We start from the raw sequence: 11,583 nt of genomic DNA, 5'->3' as shown, positions 1-11,583 counted from the left end.
ATCTCATACCAGAACTGTGATCTCTGTGCTGGGGTTCACAATGCCACAAAGCAGGAGAATTTGTGCACCACAGAGCTCAGTTTCCCAAGGTCCTGATTTGATGTGGAAGAGGAAATGTAGACAGCAACAGAGAGAAAATGGCAATAGCAAGATGGGAGATTCCTTACCCATCTTTTGCAGGGATAACACAGACTTCCTCCTTTTATTTCTGGTCGAATGTCTGAAGTGGGACTGCAAACTTCAATGAGTGAACTTTGGCAAAAATCAGTGGACAATAAAATAGTAAACCTAAAATCTTAAAAGTATTAAGAAATGTGATCATTTCCATGTTATAAAGGAAGAACATCTGTAAAATTTCCCTTTCTCTTGCAACTTCTGCTTTTGCTGCGCCATCTATTTACTTTCAGGGTGTAGGACAAGACTAGCAGAACTATTAAAAAGTACAACACACAATGACACATTGAGAGTCTTAGGTTTGGTGATAACACCTGGTAGTTCTTCCCCAGCATTCTGGTTAATGTTTAGCTGTGGAGAACTGTTTAAATAATTGTAGAAGCCTTGGTCACAATTTTTGCCTTTAGAAGCAGAGCACAGTGCATTTTATGTAGTCTGAGAGATTTCCTGAAGAAACAGGAACAGCCTTTCTATCGAGGTCAAACTGCTAGAAAAGTTTCTTTAGCAGTTCTCAATTTTGTCTCAGCTCCTTGAAAATGGCGGGTGTAAGCAGATGCTTGAAGTACTCCATGTTCGTCTTCAACTTCTTATTTTGGGTAAGTTGGTGTTTAAATTGTTATTAGTGACACATTAAATGCGTTCAACATTATCCAAAGTCTGTAGTTGAAAAAATTATGAAGAAAATAGAGCATAAGTGAAACCAGAGCATGATTCTAAATCAGAGAGAGAAGAATGTTTAATTTTTGCCCTTCTTTTGTCTTTTTCTTACAAAAAATGCCTTTCCTCTACATTGAAAAGTAGAACTGCCAGAGTTCTTTCTCCCTGAGACACGTCTGAAACGTGCCCCCCATCTCAAGGGACATCACTCATTTGAGTCAGAAGATAACAGACTCTCTATTATCTTAACATACATTGTTCTCTTGTGCTTGTTTGCTTGCTTATGTTTTTTTGTTTGTTTGTTTGTTTGTTTGTTTTTGTTTTTCTGTCTGCTCTTTGCAAACAAACTACACAATCCTGAAAGCATAGTTGCAGCAGAAGATAGGAAAATGCACTTATATTTTTAGCCTCCTAATTGATAAATGGTTTTCATATCCTTCTCTGTGGTGCTTTGCTTTATGCTTAGTGTCATAATTAGTTTCTGATGGTGGGCAATAAATTTCTGGGAAATGGTATGGGGTGGCAGTATGGATGGAAGCCATTCTGAAATGATTGACTTCCTCCAGCATACAAGGAAAGGAGGTTCCTCCCTATGCCTGGCACAGGATGGCAGGCATCTTTCCCAGGGTAGACTAAATCACATTTGCCTATTTGCCATATCTCAGCCAGTTTGTAAGAGTTTCTGCTCCTGGAATTCTGAGAAGTTTTGAGTAAAAGATCTTTCTGTCATGGTTCCGCCTCACTGCTAGCTTTCAGTTTGTCAAGTTCACCTGAGGTTCATCAAGATCAGAAGTGAAACTATCAGCCACAGTATGGCTGCTTCCTTGAGGAACATTTCCTAAGTGAAAAGGTGATACAATTAAAGAATTCTCATGCTAGTAGAATTTTCTGTGCCTGTGGGAGCCTGAATGGGGACGAGGAGGACACAAAATGCAGCTATATTGACTTACTTTAAAGGGAGGGGTTAGCACTACCAAGAGAGAGAATAGGCATGGTGCAAACAGGAATGCAGTTAGAGTACAATGAAACCAAATTCTTTGAATTACACTCCTGTCTCTAATCCCTGGAAATCATTAAATTGCTGTGGCGAAACTCAGGGAACAGCAATTTCCACTGCTCTCACAGCTGCTCTCCCAGGTGCACAAGGAAGTTGGGCAGGTGGAAAATTAAACTGACAGGGAGAAATGAAGGTGACTTTTGCTTTATCTAGATAACAGCAACGGTCACACGTTTATCTGGTGTCCTTTTGTTTTAAACTTCGTGTGATCTCTCTGGGAGTGTCTCCTCCTTGGGAGATCAGGAACAGGCTTTCCAGCCTTCCTGTGCCTTTTCTTGCAGCAGTTCTTACATCGTACTCTGGAGTATCAAAGCCCTGGAAAAGGTTATGTCAGACCTGCAAAGTGGCTTTGGTCTAGCTTTCCTTGACCCCATGGATTGTGCACTGTGTGCCCCTGGGGATAGGAGCTTTGCATCTTTCCTGTCAGGGGAAAGAAATCTGAGTGTGTGTTCTGGGGATCTGTGCTTTGAAGTTAGGTGCATATCTGGAGCTTTTATTAGTCACAGAATCATAGAATGAATCATAGAATGACTTAGGTTGGATGGGACCTTAAAGACCATCAAGTTCCAGCCCCTTGCTGTGGACTGGTTGCCACCCATCAGATCAGGCTGTTCAGGGCTCCATCCGGCTTGGCCTTGAACCTGGCTTAGTCCTAACAGTTTGGTGCATTAAACCTGACGATTAGGTCAAATTTTTCCTTTCTCTTTTCTTCAGCATTTGCAGGCTGTGCAGCTTCACCTGCCACCCTCATTTGTAAAGCCTCTGCTACTCCACACCATGCGCAAGTGTTGAATTTCCATTTTCAACATCAAATGCAAAATGAGATCCCTAGTTTGAGGTAACCTGACTGCCTGATTGACAACAGAGCAACTTTCGATCAATTGAGATCACAGTTGCAGCCAAAGTAACCCCTTCTCCAAATCTTACATCAGCAAAAATAGCAAATCAGCTGCAGCCTTTCAGTGCTGGGAAAATGAGAATCTTTTCATTCCATACAAAAGTACTGGATCACTAAAAATGAAAGCTTCTTTAGTTGAAGTTTTAAGGAAAACCTAATAATTAGGAGGGAGTGTTGTAACAAATACAGAGTGTTTTATTATGGATCTTTGGGAAGAGAACTATTTGATTTCGAATTTCAGTTTTGTTCTTTGTGTGTTCTTGTACACCTTGTGTATACAGTGATGAAAATAAACAAAACATTAGAATTTTACTGAAATTTAACATTCTTACAAGTCTAAACTAAGTCTTTTTGATAACTAAAAAAACATGCACATTACTGAAAACTTTAATTTAACAACTTTATATTTTTCTTTGAATGAGGGAAATAAATATTGGTAAGCTCCTTTACATTCGGGTTTATTTACTTCTACTGCTGTGCTGCTTTTTATGGGAGGTCCTGTATAATGAATGAGGCAATGGGCCAAATTTTGTTTGGATTTGCAGTAATAGCTGCTTCAGTGGAAATTTTTCACATTAGAAGGAACATGTTGTTTGATGCACAGCTATATGGTTCACATAATGCTGGTGAACAAGACCCAAATACAGAGTCATGTGATACCATCAGTTTCTAGGCAGACTCGGTGGGATTCAGATGATTTCAGTGGGGAGTTCTAGTTAAATTTGATAACATGATATGGCTGTCATCAATTGTACAACTTTCTTTTTCATGTTTAAAATATAGGAGCTTTACTTAGAGTGAGAAAATGTGTGATACTCATGTCTGAGGGCTGGCTGTGTTCCATATTAAATAATCTGCTAAAGTCGTTATGATTTTTGATGGTGAATATTCTATGAGGGAAAACATTTTCTAGGAAAAATTATCTTAAACATATAAAAATAACTTTTTTAATTTTAAAAGGTTAGAAATAGTCCCAGTTTTCATGGGAAGCTTGTAACCACATTTCAGAGCCATTTCTCACTCAAGTATCAAATCCATACAGGTTCTGATCCATACTGAATCTTGCTAGACTCTGATCCTCCACAGTTTATCTTTCCTACTAGTCCTCTCAGGTGGTACAGTCTTCATGTATGATTAGATCTTTAATTACATGTCTTCAACTCTTGCTAATAAAGATAAATTCTTTGTGAGAATTACCACAGACAGGGCAAGCAATGTTGTGGCTGGCACAAGGTAGAACAATACCTCAAAGATCAACAAAATTAGAGAATGATTGATGTTGAGGGAATATGTCTGGATCTGGGATTCATCTGCCTTGACTTCGACATCTTAAAGCAATTCAGTCCAGGCTTCTTTTATAGCCAGAGGAAAGAAATTGGTAGCACCAATGGGTGATTTAACTCATTCAAGGATATGTGCCCATGACAAACTAGAAAGTTCAGACTTAGATGGCTAACTTTCACAGGTAAGAGACAGGGTAAGGTTATTTTCTACTAAAAAAATGGAAATAATAACTACCACAATGTGCAATTTATGGGAGGAATAGTCTAAGAGTTGAAGATGGCCGGATATTTTTGCAATATAGAAAGTGGAGAGACTGTTAGAATTGCTCCTAATAGTTTTACCATAGAGCATATGTCTAAAGATATATGTCCTGAATAACTCTAGCAATAGCATTTGTACCAGCATTCCTTATCAAATCTCTTGTTTTCATTATAGAAGAAACAATGTTCTTTAAAGTCATGTTATATACATACTATAGAAATTTATAGCCTTCTCTCATCTGACAGAATTTTTGTGTGCTTCCCAACTACATGCATAAATCATCAAGGATATAATGGTTCCTCTGGGGTGGAAACATCAGAGATTTGGTGCATAACTGAAGTTTTAACTATCCTTATGAAGTTTCTTGGATATGAATCAGTATTCCAAGCTCTAGCAATTCATGTTTCTTTCACCTTGTTGAAGAAATTATTTCAGAATTTTGGCCAGTGCCTCGTGCGGTTTGGATGATGGACTTGAATCTAAAACTGTTGATCTTTCTAAATATTGGTTATTTTCTCCCACAGGTGTGTGGTTGCATTATTTTAGGAGTCTCTATATGGATACGTGTTAGCAAAGATGCTCAAGAGGTAAGCATATGCAATCATGCCTGACCTGTGTAAACCATGGAAGCTACCATATAGACACTAATTTCCCAATTGCATTTCCACAAATGTGTGGTGCTTTCATTGAGGTGATTTGTGGGGGTAAAGATAAATGCATTTTATAAAGTTTAAGAAAAAAATGATGCAGGTACTCAGAGAAGTGGTTGATGTAAGCATAGACGTAATGACAAAAAGGGCTTTCTAGTGTTGTTAATCTAATTTCTTGCAGTTTCACACTGATTTCTGTTGGAAAATGTGGATCTATTTTTTCTCAAATGACAAATAATGATGGTTTTGTTATTGATTTCAGAGTTAGAGAAAATAATGAGAAGTCATGAGCATAACATAGAATCATAGAATGGCCTGGGTTGAAAAGGACCACAATGATCATCTACTTTCAAACCCTTTGCTATGTGCAAGGTCTCCAACCACCAGACCAGGCTGCCCAGAGCCACATCCAGCCTGGCCTTGAATGCCTCCAGGGATGGGGCATCCATAGCCTCCTTGGGCAACCTGTTCCAGTGCGTCACCAGTCTCTGTGTGAAAAACTTAATCTTAGACTTTTCAATGTCCTTTTCCATTAGAACTGTATAGCTATATATTCCTAGGGTTGCATTTGTATGTTTTTAGGGTATATTTTTACCTATCTCACTATCTTCAATAACACAATACTTATTTCTCCAATAAATGTAAGGGAATAATAATGGATGGGAGCAAGAATTTTTCTCTTTTGTTTTCCGTGGCTCCCTAAAAATATTTTACCCTTTTCGCTCGTATCTATATGGAAATAGTTCAAAATAACATAGGATTTAAATGTACTAACAGGTCTCCCAAAGCCTTTTGCCAAATATGCTTTCAGTGGCACTTGTATCTTAACTGCAAGCAAGATTTCTATCCCCTCTCTGTAGTAATGAGAAAAATGATCAGGTGTTACAGAAGTATTTTTTTTCCAGATTCCAAGTTGCGCCTTTGAGATGTAATAAGCAAATCAATCCTTGCTGCTCTACCACAGTGCATCAGTTATGAAGTAATTTTTGTTTCAGTATATCTGGAAATCAAAAGATGTTGGGGATAAGAAGAGAGCTTTATATATTTCTTCCATTTGGCTGATGATGTTATTTACTTCAGCCTGTCCAAGATGTCTCGCGTCTGGCAGAGGATGGATATAACAGGATTTGATTCACAACAACGTTGTGACTTTAGGTAAATTAGGTAATTGTGGAAAGCTCTGCCACTCTTTGCTGCAGAATGACGTTTCCCACCCTAGTCCACATTTTACAGAAGCTAAAGTTTCCATGCTTACTAAATGACTATCTCTAGTATGATGGCTCAGACAATGCAATGGAGCTTGGAAAACCACAACAATATTATTTTTATTTTTGAAGAAATTTCCTATTCAGAAAAGCTCTCTTAAGTGTGTCCTAAAATGGTTTCCTGAAGTAACAATAGTTACAGTACAAAAACTGTGAATTAAGAATAGGCACTAAAATTGAAAGGATTTTCTTACATTTTTGCCTCTATTCAGGCAAAGATTCCATTCAAAGCTAGTGTTCAGTTCTGCCTGAGTAGTAATTGAAGAGACCATAAGGATTTGGCTGTAGATGAACAGAGCTTTCTAGGAATAAATAACAGGAGGTACTGTCCAACTTGGAGGAGGGAAGAATAAGACATTTCTTAAAATTATACTTGTCTATATATGCTTGCAATTTCCATCAGAAGATGTATGTGAAAACTTCCAGATATTTTTTCTAATCTTGGCACTAGACATACTGGAAAATATTCTTTGAACATTTCTCTCTGTTTTGGCTTTTGGACTAAGTCAGTCCTGTGGGAACTGAATAATTTGATATTTAATATTATGGAGGTATATGAATTGTTTAGTTGAATGTCTCGGACATCAAAATACAGTCCTCATTTTTGAGGGTATTATCAAAGATCATGCCTAAAAAAAATAAAAGAAAAAGAAGAAGGAAAAGAAAAAGATAAAGAAAAAAGAAGAAGAAGAGAAAAGAAAGAGAAGTAAGAAAAGAAAAGAAAGGGAAAAGGTAATAAAAGTAAAAGAAAAAAGAGAAAACTGCTTTGGAAAATGTATCTCTTTCCCTGGTATATCCAGCATTACTCTTAGAAATGTTCTCTCAAGAAAAGCCACAGAGTGTATTCCTTCTAATGACAGAGATTTTGTTTATTTAACTCTTGGCTAATGTAGAAGAGATTTCAAGATAATAAGTCTTTTCTACTTGCAGAAAAAAACGAAGATTCATCAGCTGAAATCAAACTAAAAGATACTCTGAAAATGAAAATTTAATTTACTCTGTGAGGTTGACTTTCATCTTGTGCAGAGAAAAAGACTGTGAAGAGTCAGGTTCCACCAAGATCAGAAAGTTTAAGAAGGAAAATTATATATCTGTTTATTCAAAGAACAGAACTTCTCTGTGGTTGCGCATTGATATATTTATTAGTTATTAAGTAATTGTCTTGTTCTGTGTGATACAGATATTTTTAGGAGGAATTTCTTGCCAATGAAAGATTTTTTCCTTCTCTTTTCAGGATTTGAGCATAAACAACAACAATATGTTTGTCGGGGTTGACGTGTTGATAGCTGTGGGCTCCATCATTATGATCCTAGGATTTCTGGGGTGCTGTGGTGCCATTAAGGAAAGCCGGTGCATGCTGCTCTTGGTATGAAAGGAAAATACTTAGCTATCTTAAACAAGCCACAGGTATATTTGATAAAAAGGTCATTGGTATACCAAATGAGAATGGGGCTATTTTTATTTAATCAAACGCTTATTTTTGTACATGTGTTTTCACTGCATACCCTGTGCCTGAGCCCTTTCTGAATTCAAGTGAAGAAGAAATTGTGGATATTCTCATGAAATAGAAGACAGAATACAGAGAGGCCTGATCATGTCACTAATTTTTTTCCCCATACAAATGAAGTTCCCTCCACCAATCACCACTGATATCTATCGCATTTCTTCTCAGTTAATCTGCCACTACTCCTCCCAAAATGTTTTCCTTGTCCTCCTACTCAACATCTCCAAGCTACAAGCTGCCCATCATGTCAATGCTCCACAGTGTGCCTTGTTTTGATGACCAGCTGATGGTGAGGCACGTACCTTGTCTCAAGAATCTTCTTTTCTCATATCCAAAGAAGGAGTTGACTGAAACTTCCATTCCTTCTACCAAAATGTTTGTTGAGGCACATGAAACATTAATTTTCACCTAAAAGAAATGAGAGCAATTCAGTCAGAAGTATTATAGTTTTTTCTTCCTTTTGTTTTCTTCCTAGTTTTTTATTGGACTGCTGCTGATCCTGATCCTTCAGGTCACAGGGGGTATTTTAGGAGCAGTGTACAAACCTCAGGTACTGTATTATTCTGCACTTTCATTGAAGTCTTCCCAAAGTTTTGTTCCTCCATAGAAGACTAATAAGCTATTTGGACTTGCAGCTTGAGGAGGGCCTTAACCTGACACTTACGGAGGCTGTTAATTTATTGAAAGATAATACAGAAAATGCAAAACAAGTTCAAGAGTCGTGGCAGAAGTTTCAGCTACAGGTAAGTAAAATGTAATAAAAAGTAAGGTTTGTTTCTATCTGTTCTGTCTCTAAGCTTCAACTTATGGCTACTCTGCCATAAATTTGAATTTCATTCCATGGGGATAGGAAAGGTTCTGACTTAAACAAAAATTAAAACATTGCACATGGGGTTTCATCTCCATCAGTATGGCATGGAATTTCCATGATGTTTTTGGGCAAAAATGTTTATAAGAGGGTTGGAGCCAGGATGCATAACACAAAGGCAGATCTGCTGATGAGGATTTTAAAAGCCCATTTCTCTATTGCTCACAGAGGAAGACATCCTCAGTGACTCTAATTGGAATTTTCCAAAAGTCTGGAGGAAATAAGTTGGTAGCTAAATATCTCTAAGTTTTAAATCTCATAAGTTCACACCAGTGATTATAAACCCATCAGTGTACTCACAGAAATTACAGATCTCTTACATGAATCAACACAGCCAAAAAAAAAAAAGTCCCCTTATTCTGTGACGTGACTGTAAGAGGTTATCAGTTCCTTCTTCTAAGTCATGTACTCATTAGATTGATGGTAATACTGCAGAACTCAGATGGTGTGTAGAGCATGCCTATTGGATTTGGAAGCCCCGTAATTGATAATGGAAATTTAAAACTTGGCATGTCTTTGCATTTGCTCTTTGTCGTGTACTGGTGGGGTATTTTTGCATACTTTGTTATTCTAGCAGACTGAATGTGGGTTACTAGATAAATCTTGTGCACGTTAGAGGAAATATACTTTAAAGATTTGTAAATCTCCATGGAGTGCAATAGATAAAATCCATAGATACAAATAGCAATTAGGATCCAAGAAATCAGATTTGCATCTTGGTTATAAATCTACTGATACGAGACTGTTGTTTGACACTAGTATTGTCATTCTTCCACAGTTTTGATTATGACAGTGAAAGTTATGCATTTTATGAAGTATAGATTCTGTTCTAGCTGTGGTTACCTACACGGTACTATTTGAATCATCTATTTGAAGCAAGGTGGTCTCAGCAGCATTTCTTGACCTCCAGAAGATCTTCCTTTCCTGCTCAAGCTACCATGTTTCTGTTTCCTTTCAGTAGGATATGGAAGATGAAGTTATTTAATACTTAAAGAAATTAGCCTTCTTTTTTACAAGGCCTTTAATGATGCCATTTCTAAGCAAACAGTGATAAGATTTTAGCAAGCTCTGCTAATCCCCACTATCACTGTCTCTCCTAGCTGGAAATCAACTCTCCATGTGCCTGAGTGTTATCTCAGAGCTGGATGTCTCCTGCTCTAGGGGAGGGTTTTGTTCTCCTCCAGGGCAAGGCCACCTCCACACATGGGGCACACATGGAGCCTGTCTCATCACTGTGGTGTTGAAAGGTCTGTTTTTCCTTAACAGTTGTCCCCAAGAAATGAGACTGACACATAGATAAGCATCTTAGTGAGAAGGCTTCTTTCTCCTTTGTTACAGATTTCCCTTTTGAAGGGAAGCTGTTCCTTCAGTGTATATCCCAGCTAAGAACTATCCAACACTCATTAGGCAAGAAAATTAGACAAGGAAAACTTCAACAGTGCATTTCACGTGGAAGTTTTGTTTTGACTTGTTTTTTCTGTGTTTATATATGTTTGGACTTCTCCCACCTGCAGGATGCTGGAAGGTGGACACTTTGTACCATCCTGGTGCTGGGCATCACACAGAGAATAACCCTGAATTTCGCAGTTATCACTTATGGTGTGTGTCCCCACCATGCTCCTACTGTCACCTGTTTCTATACACTGAAAAATGTCTATTGATTTTTTCTTACTCCCTAATGGGAGATTATTTCCATGTGTATGCTTAAAATATTCCTGTATTTGCTGCTGGTGTGAAAGGAACTGAGAAGCAATATTTAGGTAGCTTATATTACATTTGCTTTTTTCCACTTCATCTCCAGCTCTTTTCTCTGCTTTTGATCCAATTTATTTCTCCTGATATAATAAACACCTTCCTAGAGGGATGGCTGAAAGGTGAACAAGATGAAAAATCTCTTAATTACTGTATTAATGTTTAAATAGAATAGGTTTCCTTTATTATGTCCAACAGCCTTTGTTTTAATACAAAATAATGTGAGCATTTCCAGCTGGTTTTTAAAAGAGGGAAGACACAAATGCAAGTCTGCACCCCTGAGTTTCAGCGGCTTGAATAAAGTGGAACACGAAGTGAAACTGCACCTGGTTTAAGTTTCACAAACCCCACATGAAGCCCTGGCTTCCTCAGTCCATTTCTAATTTAAAGGGCTAATCATCATTAAAAATAATTGTTTTTCTAGATATCACAGGGTTTTTTTGTGCCTGAATATTACTTTTTGCAGCCTAGCTTTTCAATATGGGTTTTACTGTAAATGTTACTTACCACATGCTAAGAGAGAAGGCTTGATTCCAAAAACATAAAATACCCAGCATTGATTCATGCTGTATTTAGCACTCATAATTACTGGCTTTACAGTATCTTAATGGTTTTTGATCACTGTATATTAGACATAGAATCACAGAATTGTGGGGGTTGGAAGGGACCTCAAGATATTATCGAGTCCCACCCCCCTGTTAAAGCAGGTACCCTACAATAGGTCACACTGGTAGGCGTCCAGACAGGTCTTGAATATCTCCATAGAAGGAGACTCCACAACCTCTCTGGACAGCCTGTTCCAGTGCTTCTCCACCATTGCCATAAAGAAGTTTTTCCGAATGTTTGTACGGAACTTCCTATGTTCAACTTATAAGCCATTACTCCTTGTCCTGTCATTACACACCACCAAGAAGAGCCTGGCCTCATCCATTTGCCTCTCACCTCTATTTAGGTATTTATAAACATTCATCAGACCCTCCTCAGTCTTTTTTTCCCCATGCTAAACAGACCCAGGTTACTCAGCTTTCCTCATAAGGGTGATGCTCCAGGCCAATATTGACAGCCTGGTGTTTTCACTCTTTTTTCTTTATTTCTTTTTCTTTATTTCTTTTTCTTTTTCATTTTCTTTATTTCTTTTTCTTTTTCTTTTTTTCTTTATTTTCTTTTTCTTTTTCTTTTTCCTTTTCTTTTTCTTTTTCTTTCTTTCTTTTTT

General features: G+C 37.6%; 1 protein-coding gene across 1 annotated transcript in view; it reads left to right on the top strand.

Annotated features, from left to right (window-relative positions):
* Nucleotides 1–531: 531 nt before the first annotated feature.
* TSPAN8 (tetraspanin 8) overlaps nucleotides 532–11,583 on the top strand; it is a 17,975-nt gene continuing 6,923 nt past the window's right edge. The window contains exons 1-5 of the mRNA XM_003202082.4: nucleotides 532–770; nucleotides 4,856–4,918; nucleotides 7,481–7,612; nucleotides 8,226–8,300; nucleotides 8,386–8,493. Coding sequence (XP_003202130.1) covers nucleotides 711–770; nucleotides 4,856–4,918; nucleotides 7,481–7,612; nucleotides 8,226–8,300; nucleotides 8,386–8,493 — 438 coding nt within the window. The 5' untranslated portion in view covers nucleotides 532–710. The remainder of the gene's footprint in view (nucleotides 771–4,855; nucleotides 4,919–7,480; nucleotides 7,613–8,225; nucleotides 8,301–8,385; nucleotides 8,494–11,583) is intronic.

Source organism: Meleagris gallopavo, chromosome 1 (assembly GCF_000146605.3).
Source record: "Meleagris gallopavo isolate NT-WF06-2002-E0010 breed Aviagen turkey brand Nicholas breeding stock chromosome 1, Turkey_5.1, whole genome shotgun sequence".
NCBI lineage: Eukaryota > Metazoa > Chordata > Aves > Galliformes > Phasianidae > Meleagris > Meleagris gallopavo.
The sequence above is the reverse complement of the archived record's forward strand: the minus strand, read 5'-3'. Positions and strand labels throughout refer to the sequence as shown.